Here is a 21,170-nt window from a genome sequence, read left to right as displayed (position 1 = left end):
TTTCCTCAGGGTAAAAGCTTTAATAAAGGAATAGATCTGCTGCAACAAAGGAGACAACAGCACAAATGGAGACAAGGGTACATCCTAACCCCATTAATATCGATGGGAATTTGCCTTCATCTTTAGTGGGAGCAGAACTTCAAAGACACAGCAATCACCTATAAACGTGAAAGATGAAATCTGAACCTTTCATGGTTTATTTTTTTCTCTTTCATGGTTTATTTTTTTCTCTTTCTAGCAGAATGAAGACTGAAATCTGTATCTGCCCCATCCGACCTTGCATTGTTAGCACTGAGGAAGATGAGTGGTGTGGATAGAAAGAATCTTTTCTTCTCCAGGGAGATCCAAGATCCCCCTCGAGGACTAAAAGCACAACCTGGGTGCGCTCTGTCTGCTAAACACTATGAGAAAACAACGTGGGAAAGCCAAGGTGAGGGAACTCATCCCCAAGCATCTCTGCAGGTCTTGTTTGCACCTTGTTTCTTGCTCCACACAGCAAAGTAGAAATTCAAAGAACAGAGGTACATTCTAACAGGAGAATTAGTTTCCCTTCCTTTCCTTTGGACAACTCCTTATTCTTTTTCCAGTCCCAGAACTGTGTAAGACACAGTAAGTATCGAGTCACTGTGTGATAATGTGCTTAATGTACAACCTGGAGAGATCATTACACTCTTGATGGATGAGTTCATGTGCCCCACAAACACACAGCTCTTCAGAGTCCTATTTCAGCTCGCTAAGAAAATGTCCTGCTCTCCCCTTCATTGTTGGTCTGACAACACAGAACCTTACCAATAAACCAAATTCCAAAAAGAGGTAGATGTTTCAGGAAAATGCTCCAGGGGGCAATGTCTGTGTATCCTAACTAAGGCCTCTTCATGAATTTCAAATTCTATTTCATATGGGATGTGCGCTACAAATATACTGCAGGGCACACCAAGAAGAACATTACGGGCATTTTCAGAAAAGACCTTTGAAAGAAATATGTTTATCATATGCTAATACATCTGCGTGCTATACAGCAATGATTTCAGTCCCGAAGTGTAGAGAGGTGTAGGGACAACCTTTAAGAAAGCCACAAATATGAGTCCAAAATATGAGTTCACGCATGTTTTCCATACATTAAATTTCTTAAGGAAGCCTGTGCCTATACTGGGAAACGACAGGGAAATTTCAAACCCCGTGCCTTTTGCAAGCCAGACCTATTCCATATGTGAAAATACTTAGAGTTTCATTGGTTTGGAGGTTTTTTTGAGAGAGAAAGCACTGCTGAAGACTCTACAGCAACCAAGAACGTATAGTGTTAATATTTTTTTCAATAAAATGAAGTATTTCCCAGAGAAGTTTTGGATGCCCCCTCTTGGGAAGTGTTCAAGGCCAGGTTGGATGGGGCTTGGAGCCCCTGATCCAGTGGGAGGTGTCGCTGCCCATGACAAGGCGGTGGAACTGAAAGGTCCCTTCCAACCAAACCATTCTATGATTTCTTTAATGCTGAATTCGTTAGTGTTCCAGTGCCCAGCATGTATAAAACCAGGCTAAGAAACGAGGCATGAAGCATGTGGCTTGTCTGCTTTGAAAATCCTATCACAACACTGTTTGAGTTTGTGGACTTGGTAGTCCAGCTAAACTGACTGCCAGCTAGACAGAGAGCGAAATAAAGGTGAAATGCAGTATTGCAGATAAGAAACTGATCTTTATTTCATGGTCCAATCTTCCCTGGGTTTATGAGCCCAGCACTCAGTGGGATCAAGTGACGCTCTTAAACCTAATGCTATTAAGCACGACCGATTTGATTAGATCAGTTAAGCAGCTTTGTGACCCTTACCGTGCACACCATAAGCATCACATCTTCCCTCCACAAGGGGAATGTCAAGGACTAAGAGCATCTGAAGTACGTCTCTGGGATAATTTAAATGCAGTATTGTATGAAGCATGGCCCTAAGATCAACTGAGTTAAAAACCAGAAGAACTGAATTCCAGACAAATCAATGAATGCACTGCACAAATTAACACATATTTGTGCTAAGTAGTCAGAAGAGGAGAAATTTGTTTCTTCTAAGAGGATGTACGTGTGGCCACTACAGTGCAGATTAAAAAAACATGCTGTTGATGCTGTGTTCTTGTTGTTTGAAGTAATAATTAGAGTCTGGCGTCGAGTTTGAACGATAAGTATTAATTTCTTCACACAGATTTTCTAAGCTTGAGAGACCAGTTTTCCAAAGCTCTCTAGCAAAGCTGTGATGCTACCAGTATTACTCCATCAGAAGAAATTCTTAATGGATGATCAGAAATACTAAGGGTGAGCCCTGGTTTTCCAGTATCTTCTCAGGATTTGGTTTCAAAAACGAAAGTCAGCATTTCTGGCAGTCATCTCTCATAATTACAGCTGAAAATGATGCAACTGGCAAATTCTCAACAGCCTTGGACATGAGATCTAATGCTTTCAAAGACATAAGCCTTTACAATATTTCACAGAGACATTTTTTGCCAATATTCTCAATTAGAATCCATAATTTTTGTTCTTGAAGAATAAACCCCATTTATTTAATTGCTGTTACAGTTTTGTATATGTTACTGCTTTGAACTTTCTATTTTAAACACCCCCTGAAAGAGGTTGTTTTAGCAGATGCCCCAGACTCATTCAAAGGACTGGCTTTTTGTGCAGCTCAGCTGTATCCCTCGATGACAGGTATTGGATGCCCCAGCTTACTTCTCTGTAACTCCAGTTCATGTTTTTTCTTACTTAGGTTAATTAAAAAGCAACTCTTGGACTGAAAAGAAAGCACTTCTACCAGAAGAGATACTAGGATTCCTTTTACTCCAGACTCCCATCGCACCGTGTCCCAGGTGACTTAATACTGAAAAGGATTCCGGTAAGTCTTGAATGTGGATGTATAAACATAGAATCACAGAATCCTGGAACGGTTTGGGTTGGAAGGGACCTCAAAGCCCATCCAGTTCCACTCTCCTGCCACAGGCAGGGACACCTCCCACTGGATCAGGGGCTCCCAGCCCCATCCAACCTGGCCCTGAACCCCTCCAGGGATGGGGCAGCCACCCCTGCTCTGGGCAACCCGGGCCAGGGCCTCCCCACCCTCACAGGAAAACATTTCTCCCTAAGATCCCATCTAAATCTCTCCTCTTTCAGCTTTAAATCATGAGCTGTAACACTGTAAAGTGTTATAAAGTGAGGAAATATGGATCTGTATTTGCCTGTGCAGCTTTTACTTGGCCTGGATATGTAAGTCCTTCACAGCTGGACCATCTTTAGTTCTATGTAAAAAATCTAAAGCCTTCTAAGGTAAGGAGTCAGCTTTTGCTGGTTTTCAATCCTTTTTATGAAAAGTATAGTCTTCTGGTATTATTTATTGCTCATTAGCCAGCGCCATCCCAGAAGCTAATTCTGTTGTGGCAGTTTTTCATGTTTAGCTTCCTGAAGTGTTACAGTTCTCACACTTGCTCTAGGACACGTAGCAGTGGTACAAGTGAGATGTATGCCTGTGGGTGGACGGATAAAGAGTATTTACTATTAAAAGACTAAAACCATTCATTTCCTTCCTTCTGTGGGTTCCCTTCTGGTATAGTGTGGCAAGTTCTGCTCCTGAACAATTTTTTTCTGAGTTTAATATATTATTAATCAAGAGATTATCCTGGCTTCATGCTAAGCCTTTACCTGGTAACAAAGCCTTTATTAAAACCTGTTGAAATGCTAAGTATATAGCTTGGTTCCTGCCACACAGTCCTCTGCTGGCACTGTACAAATGTCTTTTCCAAGTCACAGTCATTAGAAGCACAGTTTGAGAATCACAGAATCATAGAATGGTTTGGGTTGGAAGGGACCTCAAACCCCATCCCATTCCAACCCTCTGCTGTGGGCAGGGACACCTCCCACTGCATCAGGTTGCCCCACTCTTCCAGAACAGACCAGAACATCCAGTAGCATTGATGTTTCAGGTAACAACTGTTAAATATTGTTGGAAATATACGGAGTATTTAAAGGCCACGTGGTTCAGGAAGCTAAAAGGAGATTAACTGGCACCAAAATGTGGGCTAAATAAAGACTGAAGAGGGTTTTCTGCTACAACTTGCTTTTTGAAATGAGAAAAATGGAAACTATGATTGCAAACGTGAAGAGGATGGCACTTTTCAAAGAGTTTAAAACTGTGGAGAGTTGTGGAGCACCTGCCTCTTCCTAAAGCAGGATAATACCGAGAAATACAACCAGTCAGCGAGGGTACCAGATTGACATCTTGCCTGAAACACCAAAATCACTTTGTTCCATTTCTGCTGACAGGCATAATGGAATAAAAGATGCGGAGGCCAAAGGAAAGCCAGTCACTGTGTCCCCCAAAGGGTGGGCTGCTTCCCTGTGAGATGGCCCAAAATAGAGCTGAATGACCAAGTGAGAAGAAAATTCTAAATATCCACCTCAGCCTGGATAAAGGCTTGGAAAATTATACATTTAGTTGTAAGAAATACCTAAAATAACATGCTAAAAATCCTCAACAGAGACTGCAAACATCTGAGCAGTACATTCTAGTTAAGTTCTAAAGAAGTACAGCAGAACTTGGTCTTATGGTACACAGGTTCTAGAGTAGGTTTTTGGGATCTCCAGCAACTCCATCACTCCATCTCTCAGTGCTTCTGTGGTTGGCGCTGTATCAACAACATCGACCCTGCAGGTTGTGTAACAAGATAATGATGCAGCCTTCAGGGATGAAGGTGGAGGCGCTGGTAGGATGATAAAGCCCCACCACCCACCTACATATGAAATAATTGAGATTAGGTGAGGCTGCAGTCAAACATGCAACATTAAAAAACCTCTTCATTAACAATCACAGAACCAATTAAACTGAAGTTTTATAAACTGTTTAATTAACAGATTAGAAAGCGTGAAGTGACCTCTGTGATCTTCCAGAGTGTAATGGCGAGTAGATTTCCCTGAACTAGTTTGTATCATTTCAAGGAGCGAACATCACATCTTGATATAAATATCAGCAGAAATGCTACCATAATTCTTCGCAACCCTCTCAATGGTTAATTATGGGTAACTATAAATCATGATTGCAGGTCTTGGATCTTTGTCTGCCAAGCCATGTATATTTAAATGGATATTTACTACATAGAAATGTTCATAAAGGGACCCCATTAACCTTCTCTTTGATAAGCTAAGTAAGTGGAACTCCTTGAGCCTCGCATTCGGAGAAGAGTATCCTTGCCCTTTAATCATGTCTCATGTCTATTCTATGAAATCCCTCTAATTTTTCATCACTCTTTTTGAATTTAGGATGCAAACCCCACATACAACATTCCAACTTGCCTTACATCAGTGCCAGATACAGAAATGTATAAACCTTTCTATGCTTGCTCAGAATTTACGTGCTTGGGCAATCAAGAGGTAGATTCCCTATTCTAGTCACCACGTCAGAGAAGCAGCGAAGGTGATCTATCAGTCGCCAACTCCTTTTCAGTTGACACTGCTTCCCAGGATAGGAATCCCTAGGAGATTTGCTGGGCCCTTGTTCTTCTTTCGAGAATATATGTTGTGCTTATTTATCTGTGTAAGCCAGAAATGCTTTCATACTAATTTTGTAGAAGAATAAGGCATAAAGGGATGGCCTTATCGGTGAAGGAGGAAGCTGGCAACAGGACAGGTCTTCTGAATCCCATACTGGCAATAGTACTACACATTTGCATTTCAAGTTGAATCGCAGGGGCCATGACCAGATATGTCATCAACTGCTGGATAAAATCCCGGTATCAGATTAAATGCTACCACCTCTTTTTGGATGCATTTAAAACTCTCCCGGTGAAATAAAAGAATAAGGCTAGAACCATTTCACCCAGCCATCTCCTGCCAAGGCCAAACATTCTCTTTGATAAATAATGCTACACAAACTTAGGAAATAAAATATTTTCCCACGTAGGAGGAAAATAATATCAAATTGGAAATACAGACAAAGGAAAAAAATATTTTAGCTAATTCTTCCTTGCCATTTTGTATGGTAACTTTTACTGAAATGGTGCTCTGGATTCTGTCCTCAGTTTCCTGCTGCAGGGAACAGAGTCAGCCTTCAGCACTGACCTGTGTTGGGTAGAGCAACAAACCTCCTGAACCTTGTAGACCAAGCAAAAGAGACACTGTAATAAAAAGCCTAACTTTTTATTATACATTTCATGATGAGTTCCATTTCTTCGTTCAGTCAAACCCTGTGATCCAGACAGGATTGGCTCTGGTAGGCTTCTCCTGCAAGGTGCTACAACAGAGGCTGAAATCTAGGCCAGAGCTAGGACAGTTCTTGGGAAGCTCTCTGGATTTCCTGGAGGGCAAGGTGTGGCTCTGTATGTGGGAGGTAAATGCCAGGGATTTTCTGTTACTACTAATTAGGTGCAGCTTGAGTTTCATTAATAAATGCTACATATGCATACTGGAAAAAAAGTTTATCTGACACAGGGATTATTACAGGTTGCCAGCTGACTCTCTTACAATGTTCATTAGCTTTGTCATTTTGTGATTAGCACTTATAAATGTCCTCAGCATGTTCACATTTTACCAACAGAGAAGAAAAAAGTTCTGCTGCGGAAGGTTTATAATGCAAAAGAGAAGGAAACCTCCTGGTAAATCTCTGGATTATCCCATTGGTCTGTCTGAGATTTTGGAACTATTTCTTGTGTTAGCATTTGGTTTTATTAACTTTAATAAATCTGGTTTTGATGTTCTTCATGAGGTGAACACCCAGTGTGGAAATACCAGTGTTAAAAGATTTGATAAACCAACAGAGAAAGGAAACAGAATCTTACCAGGAGAAAAAAGTGCAGCTGCATTAAATAAAAGTGATAGGACAAGAGGGAAAGGCTTTAAATTGGAAGGGGGAAGATTTAGAGCAGACATTAGGAAAAATTGGATGGAGCTTGGGCAGCCTGATCCAGTGGGAGGTGTCCCAGCTCACTGCAGCAGGTGGAACTGGATGGGTTTTAAGGTCCCTCCCAACTCAAACCATTCCATGATCACGAATGATTTTCTAAAATTCCTATAAACATTTTAAAGGGTATTTTTCCTCTATTTTGATGTATCACAGTACTAGAAGCTGCTCTAAGGTCTCCCCAGAGCCTTCTCTTCTCCAAGCTGAACAACTCCAGCTCTCAGCCTGTCCTCATAGCAGAGGAGCTCCAGCCTTCACATCATCTTCATGGCCTCCTCTGGACCTATTCCAACAATTCCAGATCCTTCTTATGTTAGAGATTCCAGAACTGGACACAGGACCCCAGGTACCTCTCCTTTACCATTTACCATCTCCCCCTCCCTTTCTGTAAATGCTTTTCTAATTGTCCTTACAAAAGGACAGCGATCTCCAGAAGCAGCAAAGTGAGTGCAGCAAAATACCTCGGTGGAAACAGCAGACGCTTCTTCATTTCTTTGCCACGGGGAGCTAATGGTTAAACTCCTCAAAAAGCCTTAAGTGTATCAGATTACAATTATTGTGTTTATAAGATTTCTATTTGGGGAAGCATTCCAGTTTTCTGCCTGAGGCACCTGAAACTCCAGCAAACTCCTTTATCCTTTGCTTTTTTTTTTGGCTTGCATACAACTAATGTATTATCTAGTCATTTTAATCTAGCAGATAACTAGAAGTGCTGACAGGCTTGGTAGGGTATCAAACACCCAGTATTCAGCAGATTAGGATAATGGCCATCTATGACATCTTGATAGGACCTGTGGGAAGGAATTCCTGCAATGATAGTTATAGCTACATGTTTATGATTGTGCTGACATCCGTCCATAAAGCAGCTGAGAAGTATTTTCTTTAAATTCTAATGAGCTTTCAAACAGGACACCGGCGGACTGTAGAATTTCCATAGTTTTTAAATAATACATTTGCAAGGTTTTTTTTCAAGAATACCACATGTTGGGGGCCTGCAAGCAAGCTGGAGGGACATTTTACAAGGGCCTGCAGTGACAGGACAAGGGGCAATAGCTTTAAATTGGAAGAGGGAAGATTTCAATTAGACATTAGTAAGAAATTCTTCATGAAATTTTTCTGGGCCCAGGCTGCCCAGAGCAGGGGTGGCTGCTCCATCCCTGGAGGGGTTCAAGGCCAGGTTGGATGGGGCTTGGAGCCCCTGATCCAGTGGGAGGTGTCCCTGCCAGAGGTGTTGGAGCTGGATGGGCTTTAAGGTCCCTTCCAACACAATCCATTCTATGATTCTATAAAAGACCTGCTTTTGGAAATGCTCCCCTTTACATCAGTTTTTAACTTGGATTAGTTAAGTTTTGCTCTCTCAGGCTTCCAAGTGCTTGACTCCTCTTTCTTGCTCACATGCACATACATGCACGTTCTGAGATATCATACACAGATCATTTAAATGCATCACTAATCACGGCTCTTCACACGGTATAGCAAGAGGGTTACACTGAGCTGAATTGCTGCAACCTCAGGAAGGACAAGATGAAAGAGCCAAGGAACTACAGGTCTGTCAACCTCACCTCACTCCCCAGGTTGACTGTGGAACAAATTCTCCTGGAAGACACTTCCAAGCACTTCTTACACAAAAGCTATAAAATGCCCCAAGATCCTAAAGAAACTCTCAGACTCTGGGGCATTACAGCATGCAAACTAGCTAAGAAAATGGCATTTAGTCACCTTGTTCACCCATAGTATAAGAAACTTTAATTTCATTTTAGGGACAGACACCAAGTCTGCATTCCTCATTTGCTGGGTGCTGAACTTGAGATATCTGCAATCTGACATCTCGAGTGACCCTGAGCACAGTGAAGTTAATTGTGAGTCTAAGTGAAAACTGTTGTGGTTTAAATGTATGGTGCTAAATATACCCCAAATATCCAGCTTTAGGCTTCTTACACTGGGCATTCTACATTCACAGATATATTTCATAAATTTTGTTTTGCCAAAATTGTTTAATTTTAGGCTTAGGTTGGACATTGGGAAAAGGTTCTTCACGCAGAGGGTGGTGGAGCACTGGAACAGCTCCCAGGGAAGCAGTCACAGCCCCAAGCATGACAATATTCCAGAAGCATTTGGACAATGCACTCAGACACATGGTCTAAATTTTCGGGTTGTCCTGTGTAAGGACAGGAATTGGGCTCAATAATCCTTGTGGGTCCCTTCCAACTCAGGTCATTCTGTGAATAAGAAGAACCTTAATGTTTGTACACAGCTCAGTTACTGTAAAGAGTAATCCAGGAAAGCATATGGAAATAATTCATTTTTGTGTTAAGCAATGGGATGAGGACAGGCATCGGGAGCACATAATAAGATCTAGAGTTCATCCTGTAATGTTAAATAATACCCAACTCCATTGAGCATGATCCCCATTTTATCCATTATAGACTGCCCTGGTGAAAATACTGAAATTAAAGACTGTAAACAAGGTCCACGAAGGAAGGCAAGCCTGTAAGTCCCAAACAGATGATCTTGAGAGCTACCCACGCAGTTCCTGCTTAGGCACCTTGTAATTTTACCTTGCTCCCCTGTGCAATGCTCCCCTAGAGAAACAGCTCTGGGGATGCTCTAGTCTGGGAACAGTCTGGCAAGAGCTAAGCAGTTTAGCATTTATTTCATGCTTACGCCTAGCTGGATAAACAAGAGGCTTTTCTACAGCAGAGATGCCAGACAGCTTGGTATGGTAACACGTAACGAGCATCACAGGCGCAGGATTCTCTACAAAACACAATGCAGGCTTTCTCTCAAAAACTGATGGTGCAGATGTCCATGTTTCACATGACAGCGTATTGTGGTGAGCCCATGTTTGACTTCTTCCTCAGTTAAAGAGACATGGACTCAAACCCAGATTCCTCTGCCACAGGAAGCATCTCCCCCCTCTCTCTGAATATTCCACCCTGGTGAGACCACATCACCCCTTCTTCCCTGTGCAAAACACCCAACAGAGCGTAGAAGGTACCAGACTCCTCAGCCCAGCGATAACATCACTTACCTAGAGACTGAACAATCCATTCTCCACAGCTTGTTTCTGCTTTTTCTGTGTGATTTTTTTAAGCAAACTACAGGGAGAATAGCAAGACCTGGCCAAAATCCTTCCTTTCAGGAAGAGAGCGCCCCGACCACCAGCTATTTGGTCCAGCTCTTTCTGTACCTTGCTCTGCACACAGCAATAGCTTCAGTCAGAATGAAGGCAGTTCTCACCTCTGAAAAACCTGCAAGCTTGTGGCTTGATTGTTCCATTTAAAGGAAAAATGTTAGTCTCAGTCTCCAGAGGCTGGAAAGTCCTGTCTTCTGTATCAAATATGAATGCTTTAAGTTTTGAACTACCTGTTGAGGGAAGCTACTATCACTAACTTTGCTACACAGCCCCCAGAATGCCTGCCACGGAGAGGCTGCAAGCAAGACTGCAAAGAACATTACTTTGAGGGTTCTGGTAAGGCTCAGATGTGATCAAACCTGTACTCACTGCTGTGCAATCTCAAGGCTGAGGTGCCTGCAGGCATAACAAAATCTAGACCTTTGGGGTACAACTTCATTACTTGCACAGCACCACGAAGGGGTGGGAAAATGCAAGAATAAGGAAAGTCAGGTGTCTTAGTTCAGCATCTGCTCCTAGCAGTTAGCAGCTGAACAAAGGATGCCTGCTGCAACAGCATGAAACCTCACTGCAAGGCCCCCAACTGGTACTTCTGCTCCATCCTGCCTTGTGCAGTTTAAATCATAGAATCCTTAAGCTTGGAAAAGATCTCTGAAGTCATGCAGTCAGCACCTGGATGACCATCATCCTCTATGAGCCTCTTTGCCTTAGCCTGACCATCAGTACAAAGCACCAGCTTTTACAGTTTAGATGTATTCTTCACCACCCATGGAAAGTTCAGAGGGGCTAGGGATCCTGCAGAAGGTTTTGAGTGTCATAAATGGGGACCTCAACAAAGCTAATCCTTGAGAGAACCTCAAGCCACCTCACTTCTCGCTCAAGTTCTGTTGTGAACTTGTATTCCTTGTCGTTCCCCTCTCCTCACCAGTTTTAGAATCATGACAATACTGTTTCCAACTGTTTTGTCCTACTCTTATCCTCGTAACACACCAAGAATCCTTAGAACTGAGACTTTACAGAAACCATGTTTGTGAATCTCGTGATCATCAAATTACTCTTACCAATTGGTGGTTATCTGCTTTAACAACAACCACAAAATTCTGGCTCGCTGGTTCTGCAGGGAATTGCTTTGCCCTGTTAACAAAGAAATGCGCGGTCAAAATTTATCCATTTAAAAACATATATAGCAGCCTCTTGTTTCCTTTTCAAGTGAAAAAACATATTCTCTAGGAAGAAAGAGAGAAGCCTGTGGGCTGCGTCTCTCTTCCAACACACACAACAGTTTGTTTGGTTTGGAGCACTGCATTTTATGAAGCTTTTTGTTTAGTATAATGAATCTTGAAGACAAGTAGAACGTCCTGTCTACCTTCAGGTAATGAAATAAGAAAACAAAAACAAACCAAGAAACCAGGAAAACAGCATAATGATGGTTATTTCATTTAAAAAGGAAAAAAAGTTATCTTCCTAATAAATCCTTGAATCTTGAGGCATCTTAATGTATTTTCTCATCTCCTTCCATAAATATTTTCTAATATAATTTCCTTTCTCCAGCTGAATTTTTGTCCTTCCCAAGAGATTTTTTTCAGTTGTTTAAAATAACAGAACAACAAAAAACTCCAGCCCTCTACCAATATAACTCAAACTGATGCTTCCACCACAGCAGTTGCGTCAGGGGTAATTTAGAGAGGTTTCCTCCAGAATTCCTTAGTGCTGACACAGAATAAACGTCTTCATTCATCACTCTCCATTGCAGAACTTGCTTGTTGCTTCACACAAATCAAAGCTACTGGTGCCTTCTGGTTGGATTTTTGTCTGGTTTGTGGTTCATTTTTTAACAAAGCAGCTTCTTCCAAAAGATTGTTTCCAGGCAATGCTACCTTAGGTGTAAAAATAGAGTATCCTGGTTAAAATGTTATTTACCCAGACCAGAATTCATAGCTAAAATAAGTAAAAGACCCTGGGACCTTTTCTATGAAGAAATTAAACAAATACTATGCATGCATTTATTAGTTAGGCATTCTATTGAAGTTATAATTGTACCTTGTTAGTGATCTTGTTTTAACCAAGTCGACAAGATGTTTCTGGTGTCTCTTTATTGCCCCTCCCCTGCCCTAGGAAGTCCTTGTATTATTGTGCATCATCATTTTGTTCCTGTGAGCCCTGGGAAGAAAAGCCTTTGAATAATACTAGGAGGTTGTCTCCCCTCTTGCTGGGAGAGAGATAATGTGTTTTTGTCACGCGTAAGCAGCAAACTTCACGCAATTGCACTGCAATGCAGTTTGCAACAATCCCAGCAAACTGGAACTACAAATAACTCAGAATTCCATACTAGCTCTGCTGACAGCAGAGATGAAATCTCTACTAATGATTTCTAGAGATACTCCTGCAATCTCTGGCAATCAGCTGGTAAGATAAAGTTACAGAAAGTCCTTGGTTAGAATATTTGCAATTAAATCCTCCAAACTTTAATTACCATGGAAACTACTTATCTTCAAGGCACTAGGGGCAGTCGAAAGTTTCTCTTGACAAAAATGAGAGTGAGGGTAATAAAAATATGGGATTGTGCGTAATGAGGACTTTGATCTTTCACTTGCTTCTGTGTCAAGTAGAAAGAACCTCAGCAAAGTGTGCTGAGGGACAGCATTAAATTGTCTATAGGACAGAAGTACGTTTGGGGTATTGTCTAGTTCAAGTTATTTCTAGATCCTTTTCCTTTATCTTCGTGTGCCTATGTTAACACTTTTTTTTACTTTTCTAATAAACTTAGTAATGGAAAGCTATATTTATATATAAACTTAGGAGACACATTCCAAGCTTTGAGACAATCTTTTGGGCACGCTGAAATAATCAGTCCCTCTGCTCAGAATTTTGCAGCTTGAGATTTAAAAAGCCTCTACCTACAAATCCCTGAGCATTCAGTTTCTATAGAACAGGGCAGAGTCTTTCCACCTGCACAAATCTAAGGGATGGTGACACCACCACTCTCCGGGGCAGCTCCTTACAGTGCCCGATAACTCTTCCAGTAAAGAAATATTTTAAATGCAACCAGATTGCTCATATATAATCCACCAAGTTACCAAAACCAGCACCTTTTCACCCGATGGCAACTAATTACATCTGGTGCTTTAAAGGATGTTTCCAATACACGTGCCCAGCTGTGCCTTTGTATCTGGGGACACGGATGCACTCTGACAAGGGCAGATCACAGGATCATAGAATAACCAGGTTGGAAGAGACCCACCGGATCATTGAGTCCAACCATTCCTATCAAACACTAAACCATGTCCCTCAGCGCCTCGTCCACCTGTCCCTTAGAACACCTCCAGGGAAGGTGACTCCACCCCCTCCCTGGGCAGCCTGTTCCAGTGCCCAGTGACCCTTTCTGTGAAAATTTTTTTCCTGATGTCCAGCCTGAACCTCCCCTAGCGGAGCTTGAGGCCATTCCCTCTCGTCCTGTCCCCTGTCCCTTGGGAGAAGAGCCCAGCTCCCTCCTCTCCACGGCCTCCTTTCAGGTAGTTGTAGAGAGCAATGAGGTCTCCCCTCAGCCTCCTCTTCTCCAGGCTAAACACCCCCAGCTCTCTCAGCCGCTCCTCATCAGGCCTGTTCTCCAGCCCCCTCACCAGCTTCGTTGCTCTTCTCTGGACTCGCTCCAGCCTATTTAAAAACAACTGCTTAACACCGCTCATGAAGTTCTCTCTGTTCTCTTGAGATACTATCATAGAATCATTAAGGTTGGAAAGCCCTCTAAGCTCATCCACTCCATCAGCCCCATCCCACCGTGCCCCCTTCCCCTTCCCGCCGCCTCATCTCTCCCCCCCCCCCCCCGTGCGCATGCGCGGCGCCCACCGCCTCCCGCCCTCTGCGCGTATGCGCGGCGCCCCCCACAGTCCCCCCTATGCGCATGCGCGGCGCGTGTCCCGTCGCCTCTCTTCACTGCGCATGCGCAGCACTCTCCTCCGGCCCCCTCCGTGCGCATGCGTAGTGCCTCCCGCACCACCTCCAGCGGCCCGACGCGCATGCGCAGAGCGCCCCGTCGCCTCCCGTTCCGTCGTGCGCATGCGCGGCGCGCCCGCCGCCTCCCTCTCACGCATGCGCAGGGGCCGCCATGGCGGCGGGTGAGAGGTGAAAGGTGAGGGGTGAGCGGCTGGTCCCCCGGCGGCATGGCCGGGCACGGCAGCGGCCCCGCCGAGGGCGATGGAGCGGGGCCGCCGCTCGCCCCGCAGCGCGTGCTGTTCCCGCCGACGTTCAGCGTGTCCGAGATCAAGAACAAGCAGCGGCGGCACTTCATGTTCGTGCGCTGGAAGCAGCAGCAGCGCAAGGTGCGGGGGGGGCCGGGCGGCCGGGCTGGGAGAGCTGGGGGAGAGCCTGGAGAGGGGAAGGCTCCAGGGAGCGGCTTCCAGTGCTGAAAGGGGCTCCAGGAAAGCTGAGGAGGGGCTCTTCATCAGGGAGTGCAGGGATAGGGTGAGAGGGAATAGCTTTAAATCGGAAGGGGGAAGATTTAGATGGATACAAGGCAGAAATTCTTTACGCTGAGGGTGGGGAGGCCCTGGCCCAGGTTGCCCAGAGCAGGGGTGGCTGCCCCATCCCTGGAGGGGTTCAAGGCCAAGTTGGATGGGGCTTTGAGCAACCTGATCCAGTGGGAGGTGTCCCTGCCCATGGCAGGAGGTGGGACTGAATAGGCTTTGAGGTCCCTCCCAACACAACCTATTCTGTGGTTCTGTGAATCTGCCATGGAGGTTTAGAATGGTGAAGCCTGTGTCTGTGTTCTGATAAACTCGGCCAGTACCACTAAAGTCAGTGGGCTCTCAAGAGATGGTGCTAGTCTCCAGCATAGTGGAGTTTGTTACTCTAAAAGGGCACATTCAGAGTCTTTTGCTGTGAGGGAAATTTACACTGTTTTTTTCTAAGTCCCACTTGGATGTGAAGAAGACAACACTTATGAATGTGACCATAGCCAAATGTCTGAACTGCATCTACTGCCTTTTTCTGCAAGATCAAAGAGTGACTGAAGACTGTAAGACCTGGGCAGTGGCACCGGTAATGGTTCTGGCTAATGGGATGTTCTCCCTTTCTCCTTAGGAGAAGCTGGCAGCCAGGAAGAAGCGGAAAAAGGAGCGGGAAGCCCTGGGAGACAAGGTGAGAGCTGCACTGAGATTGGTGGGAGCTCTGCTGGGTGATGGCTGCAGCCCCACCAAGTGTGGGAGTTGAGAGTTTCTGACAATGCAGGGAACTGAAACCTGCTCTGTTTAATACTTACATTGATGATATGGACAGTGAGATCGAGTGGCCCCTCAGCCAGTTTGCAGATGACACTGAGCTGAGTGGTGCAGTTGTTACACTAGAAGGATGGGATGTCATCCAGAGGGACCTGGATGGGCGTGAAGATCCCTTCCAACCCAAACCATCCCATGGCACCTCTGGGGGCACCACGTTATGTAGTGCAGGTATTGAACAGCCAAGCTGAGAGAAAAGGGCTGAGGAAAACGAGTTTAGTGGTGCCTTGATCAGGCAAGGTGAGCCATGAGCTAATAACGGTGTAACAGCAGGCCCTCCCTGAAAAGCCTTCTCTGCCCAATGTAATTGCTATGGCTTTATGTTGGTGGTATTAGGAGTTATGCTCTAGTCAGTCATTTCTGTATAAATTAAAACAGTCACGTCTGACCAAACCCTGCCCAGGCCTGTTAGCTGCTTGTTTCCAAGCATTGCAATGGGCAAGAGGTTTGCTGCTTTTCCTGAAGTGCTTCAAAAGCATCTTGGCAGTTGAAACACTCAGCTGTGAGTTTCTGTGTTAGCATAATAGCCTAAGAGTAAGGTAAGGAAACAGGTAATCATTCTAGGCTATTTGTTGATAAGTTGTAGGTATCCAGGTTAAATGTGTTGTTGAAAGTAGAGCTTTTTTTTGTTCTATGGAAGAGAAGTGGATAGAAACTTCCCCTGTTTTTCTTTTGTTTTGTTTTATAACTCTGTTTCTTAGACTGAAATTAAGCAGTGTCACTGTTCTAGTGATGCATTTTTAATCAAGGTGATGTAACTTTTTTTTAATAGCTTATATGAAATAAATAATCCTTCTAGTTCTGTGTAGAAATATACACAACGTCATGGTAGAATGGATGTGGTTTCCACAATACACTTAAATTATGTGTATAATTACCTGTTGTGTTAATAAACTTATTTATTTTTAGGCACCTCCAAAAGCAGTACCAAAGACTATTGAAAACCAGAGAGTGTATGATGAAACAACTGTAGATCCCAACGATGAAGAGGTAACTGTTTAATTTCTGCATATGGGATTAAGTTAACCCTTTTTTCCAAAGAAGAGGCATAAAATGGATCGATGAAACTTAGCATTTACTGCTCGCCTGTTAAGGTGTTGGTGATTTAATTTTTACATGTCGTGGGTTTGCTGAGAGGTGATGTCATTTTTTCATTATCTACACTAGATAATTGCCTTTTGCATTATTGGTATTGATAGTAAAACTTGCCAATGTTGATCACACTAGAGTCTTAAAAATCTAAACCCCACATGCCTTGTGATGATTAATTATAGGATAGGTCTTGTGAATTGAAATTATTGCAAGTACTATATTCAGTTTCATCAGAATTTTGGTCAGATTGGACAATTGTTCTTCAATTACTTCATACACGGTGGATTAACAGGACTTGTGTTCTTCCAGGTTGCTTTTGATGAAGCAACTGATGAATTTGCGCCATACTTCAACAGACAGACAGTTCCCAAGATTCTTATTACAACATCAGACAGACCGCGTGGGGTACGTATGTTGTACTTGGAGACTTCTGAGCAGTTAACTGCTTGTAAGATACCAAGGTTTTTGTACTATGATTGGTAAATTAAAGCTGAAAAAGAATAGCTTTCACATGGATTTTTTTTTCTGCTGATTTATTTGGTGACTCTCAATAACCTCGTCTACGTGTGTAATCTATTAGTCTCTGTAGTACTGTGTGTTTCCCTCTCAACAAAAAACAACCTCATGGGTATGTTCTTGTATGCAAGTGATCCCCATTACCTAATTGGGGAGATCACTGACATTTGAGAGAACCATAAATGAAGTAGCTTCAAAACCAGGATAAAGCACACCTCAAACAGTTTATCTGGAAATTTGGATGTTAGCAACTTAATTAACAGTTACATCATATTTTGAAATGTTACGCACTTACTGTAAACCTGCGTTCTTAATAAATAATGAGTTTGGAGGTGGTGCTTTTGGAATTTTCCTGCCTTTCTGTGACTGAAGGCGCAAAAAGTCCTTTAGAAAAAAACCCTCCTAGTGTGCAAATAAAGGTCAAATGAAGTGTTTTTCCACTGAATGAACCAAGTAATTTAATCGCTTGTCTTCAGATGTGTATAGAGATATGGGAAGAAATGTATCATCAGGGAAGGCAGTTGGAACGAGCAACCCTTCATTCCCGTGGTGTTTGAATTTGATGCCATGTTTCCCACGTTGTAATTCCCCACATGTGTTTTGCAGAGGACGGTGAGGTTCTGTGAACAGCTGTCTACAGTGATACCAAACTCACATGTCTACTACCGAAGAGGACTGGCTCTGAAAAGAATTATTCCCCAGTGCATTGCAAGGGACTTCACGGATTTAATAGTCATTAATGAAGATCGCAAAATACCAAGTATCCTTTTCAGTATTTATTAAAACAGACACACTAGCTCTGGGTGTGTCAGGGAAAGAGAATAGATCTGCTTCAAAGATCTGCTTCAGTCTGGACTTTTTCTCTTCACCATGCAGCTTACAGCAAAACTAGAGCTAAAAGTCACGGTGCCAACACGAATATCTCATGGGTAACAAAATTGTAATTATTAAAGAAAGTGTCTTGTTTTCAGTTTGTAATGCATGGATGGATAAACAGCATTGTTTCAGTAAATTTAACAGCTTGATTAACAAGTTTTTCTGACCAATGATTCCCATTTAGTTTTGCTGACTAGATAAAACATCACTAAGTGAGAAAGTAGTAGAAGATAACTCTGAACTATTGAAAAAAAAATTAACAGACATCCTTCAGAACACTAGTTAACTACTTTATGAATGTATGATCACAAATATAATGAAACCTTGTACATAAGGTGCAGGTAATGGATGTAATACTGTACTATAATATTCACTTGGCAGCGAATGTTCCTCTGTATATTATGTTGAGTTTTACCAGCCTTTTTTTTAACTTGGTGAACAGATGGTCTTGTTCTAAGTCACCTGCCTGATGGCCCAACTGCTCATTTTAGGATGAGCAGCGTCCGTTTGCGTAAAGAAATTAAGGTAAGACTCCAACAAAATGAAAAAGTGTATGTTGATGAATACGTTCACTCTACTTGAACTGCCAAAATAGGTTGCACTTCGGTATGATTTAACTGGTCTTGTAAAGGTGTTTTTCATAAGTTAACAGGGGGGGCAACAGCTTGTATGTGGGAGGTGTCCCTGCTCAGGGCAGTGGGGTTGCCACTGGATGTGCTTTGTGATCCCTTCCAACCCAAACCACTCTTTCTTGCATTCAATCTGTTCTTTGCATTCTTATCTGTTGTTTTCATTTCAGCGGAAGGGGAAGGAGCCCACAGAACACGTACCTGAAGTCATCCTGAACAATTTTACAACGCGCCTTGGCCATTCTGTTGGTCGCATGTTTGCTTCTCTCTTCCCACATGATCCCCAGTTCATTGGAAGACAAGTGGCAACATTTCACAACCAGCGAGACTACATCTTTTTCAGATTCCACAGGTAAAATTTTCCACAATACTCAGAGAAGAGAAAATGTTTTTGTAACCTGCTTCCTAATTTTAACTTTTTTCTTCCCCAAGATACATCTTCAAGAGTGAAAAGAAAGTGGGAATTCAAGAACTTGGGCCCCGTTTTACATTAAAGTTGAGGTCTCTTCAAAAAGGAACCTTTGATTCCAAGTTTGGAGAATATGAGTGGATTCATAAGGTATGTCTAATGATAACCGCCCTGCTTCCAAAGGGAGACTAAATCTGACCACCATGAAATGTAACAAATCTTAGCCTAGAAAAGCTGTATAAATGCAGTTCTCAATATGGAAGTATTTAACTGGAATATTTAGAGGTATTATTTTGAGAAACACAAAGTAGAAGCATTCTGCGATATTGTAAGTAAAAAATAAAAATAGCAAGGATGAGGAGTATCAATATACCATGAGTACTTATTTGCAGAATGCCGTTTCTTTAACATATACAGATATAAACAAATGTGAGAAATGCTCCCCGGGTATAAGCTGTTATTGGAACCCTGCAAGATGAGGGCAAGAATGATAGTGTACAAATGATTAAGCTGTTTACAGTAATATCACTTCTTACTAGTGAATGGAAGGGAGCACTGACCTCTGCACACATTAAGTGAAATGGAAGTAACACTGCAGGAAATGATAAATTATTTTTCCAGTCATTGTTACCATGGAATTGCAGTTAATTAGCAAAACTTAGAAGCAAGTATCCAAGATATACCAGAAAGAAAATTCTAATACTCCTGGTGTAGTCCGTGAAATGGATTTTGTTAAAGACACTTTGTCTGCTATCAGTGAACAGAGAACTGCTGTGTGTTCTGTAGTTCTAAATCTGCCTTGCTAGTCCTCTAAAGCAGACTCAACCTCACTGTAACTGTGACCCATTTCACTGCTTACCCCACTGTAAACTGGATTGCTCATTCTTGTTTGTGTCCTGTTGCATGAATTTATTGGTTAATTCCTTTTCTCTTGAATTTCAGCGCCGAGAAATGGACATGAACAGGAGAAAATTTCACTTATAAGGGACAGCTCTCTGCTGATGGCTGGTGACCAGGAATACAACTGCTTTGAACTGTGGATTATCACAGACTCCTGCCTAATGATGAAGTATCTGTCTGCAGAAAGAGAAACTGCAAACATTAAAACTTTCTACAGGAGCAGATCAAGCAGAACCATCTTTCTTCCTGAGTACCTAAATCCAGCGTGACAAGGACAGTTACTTTTTCCTGTTTAGCAGGAAAAACCATGCAATGTTGGAGTAGCCTGTAATTTAGCTATCGCTCAAGATCTGCCACGGCTGCTGCTCTGCTGCAGGGATAAATTACACTTTTCAACATCAAAGACCGTAAATATTTTGGCTAAAGATATTTTTAAAATAAAGTATTTCTAGTTATACAGCTTTTTTTTTTTTCTTGTTAAGCAGCTAAAACCACACCTTCCATTAATCAGGGAAGAGGTAAGTATTTTAAGCCCCCAACTTCCAGTACGCTGTTACCTGACAGTATGGTGATAGCTTTGGGAGACCATTTTTTGAACACTGAGTAGGCTGCATGCAATGCAGGAAGCCTGCAGTACTTTATTTCATCAACATCTTGCATAAAGTAGCCATATTGCTGAAGTTATAAAAATAATGTTTCGCTCCCTACAGGTATCTCTTCTGTAAATGTCATTTTTAGAAGAGATCTTTACCCAAAGCAGTTGATATTCTTGTATATAAAAAGAAATAAGCACCAATGGGAAGGAATTTGTAAGGCTGGCTTTTGGGAAGTCCTTAAGGCTATTTAATCTAAAAATGTTGTGTGGTTGAAGACGTGAGGTCTCTGGGCAGGGTTAATAATTAAAATCTTCAAAATGCTTCCTCAGCCTCATCGCTGTACTCGGGTTGGTGTTACCTGCAGAATAAACTGCTGTTCTGCCTGAAGTTTGCACATTCAGTGGCAGCTAAAAAGCTAAGTTTTCCTTGAATTACTTTCCTTTCATGTGCAGCTATAATCTTTAGGTAAATGTGAAAAAACACTTCTGATGGGTCATAGCAAGTCATCTACTAAGACAGAATTACTCTTCAAGATAAAGAATAATGAAGTTACTGTCTTTTTTTTTTTAATGTCTGATAGGAGACAGCTGTATAATTGAATTCTAAACTAATAGCCAAAAAATGGGGTTTTTTTGTTCTATTCCTATTATGCTTCTGAGTACAGCAATGATGAAGCCCTGTTCTGTAAGGCGACCCCAAGCAAACTTGCCGTAGCATGGAATACTTAAGACCCCTGTACATGCTCTGCAGCAGTGATGCAGTAACTGGTTGGGTGTCAACATACCCCGAAGTCAATCAACTTGCTCCAGTAAACCAAACCAGA

The 21,170-nt window shown here is 42.5% G+C and overlaps 1 protein-coding gene across 1 annotated transcript; it reads left to right on the top strand.

Annotated features, from left to right (window-relative positions):
* Positions 1-14,170: 14,170 nt before the first annotated feature.
* On the top strand, positions 14,171-20,210 carry RPF1 (ribosome production factor 1 homolog). Its single transcript, XM_069862842.1, has 9 exons — positions 14,171-14,375; positions 15,136-15,192; positions 16,239-16,319; positions 16,731-16,826; positions 17,544-17,697; positions 18,256-18,338; positions 18,613-18,794; positions 18,875-19,001; positions 19,794-20,210. Exons 1-9 carry the CDS (start codon positions 14,217-14,219, stop codon positions 19,833-19,835), a joined length of 981 nt encoding a protein of 326 aa, XP_069718943.1. The 5' UTR covers positions 14,171-14,216; the 3' UTR covers positions 19,836-20,210.
* Positions 20,211-21,170: the final 960 nt, after the last annotated feature.

The sequence above is a fragment of the Phaenicophaeus curvirostris genome, chromosome 8 (genome assembly GCF_032191515.1).
Source record: "Phaenicophaeus curvirostris isolate KB17595 chromosome 8, BPBGC_Pcur_1.0, whole genome shotgun sequence".
Lineage (NCBI taxonomy): Eukaryota > Metazoa > Chordata > Aves > Cuculiformes > Cuculidae > Phaenicophaeus > Phaenicophaeus curvirostris.
The sequence above is the reverse complement of the archived record's forward strand: the minus strand, read 5'-3'. Positions and strand labels throughout refer to the sequence as shown.

Bases quoted from the DNA above. Each gene is read 5' to 3' on its own strand.
- RPF1 (XM_069862842.1), top strand. From the start codon at position 14,217: ATGGCCGGGCACGGCAGCGGCCCCGCCGAGGGCGATGGAGCGGGGCCG. The intron at 14,376-15,135 runs GTGCGGGGGGGG...CTTTCTCCTTAG, and splicing joins GGAAGCAGCAGCAGCGCAAG to GAGAAGCTGGCAGCCAGGAA. The intron at 17,698-18,255 runs GTATCCTTTTCA...CTTGGTGAACAG, and splicing joins TGAAGATCGCAAAATACCAA to ATGGTCTTGTTCTAAGTCAC.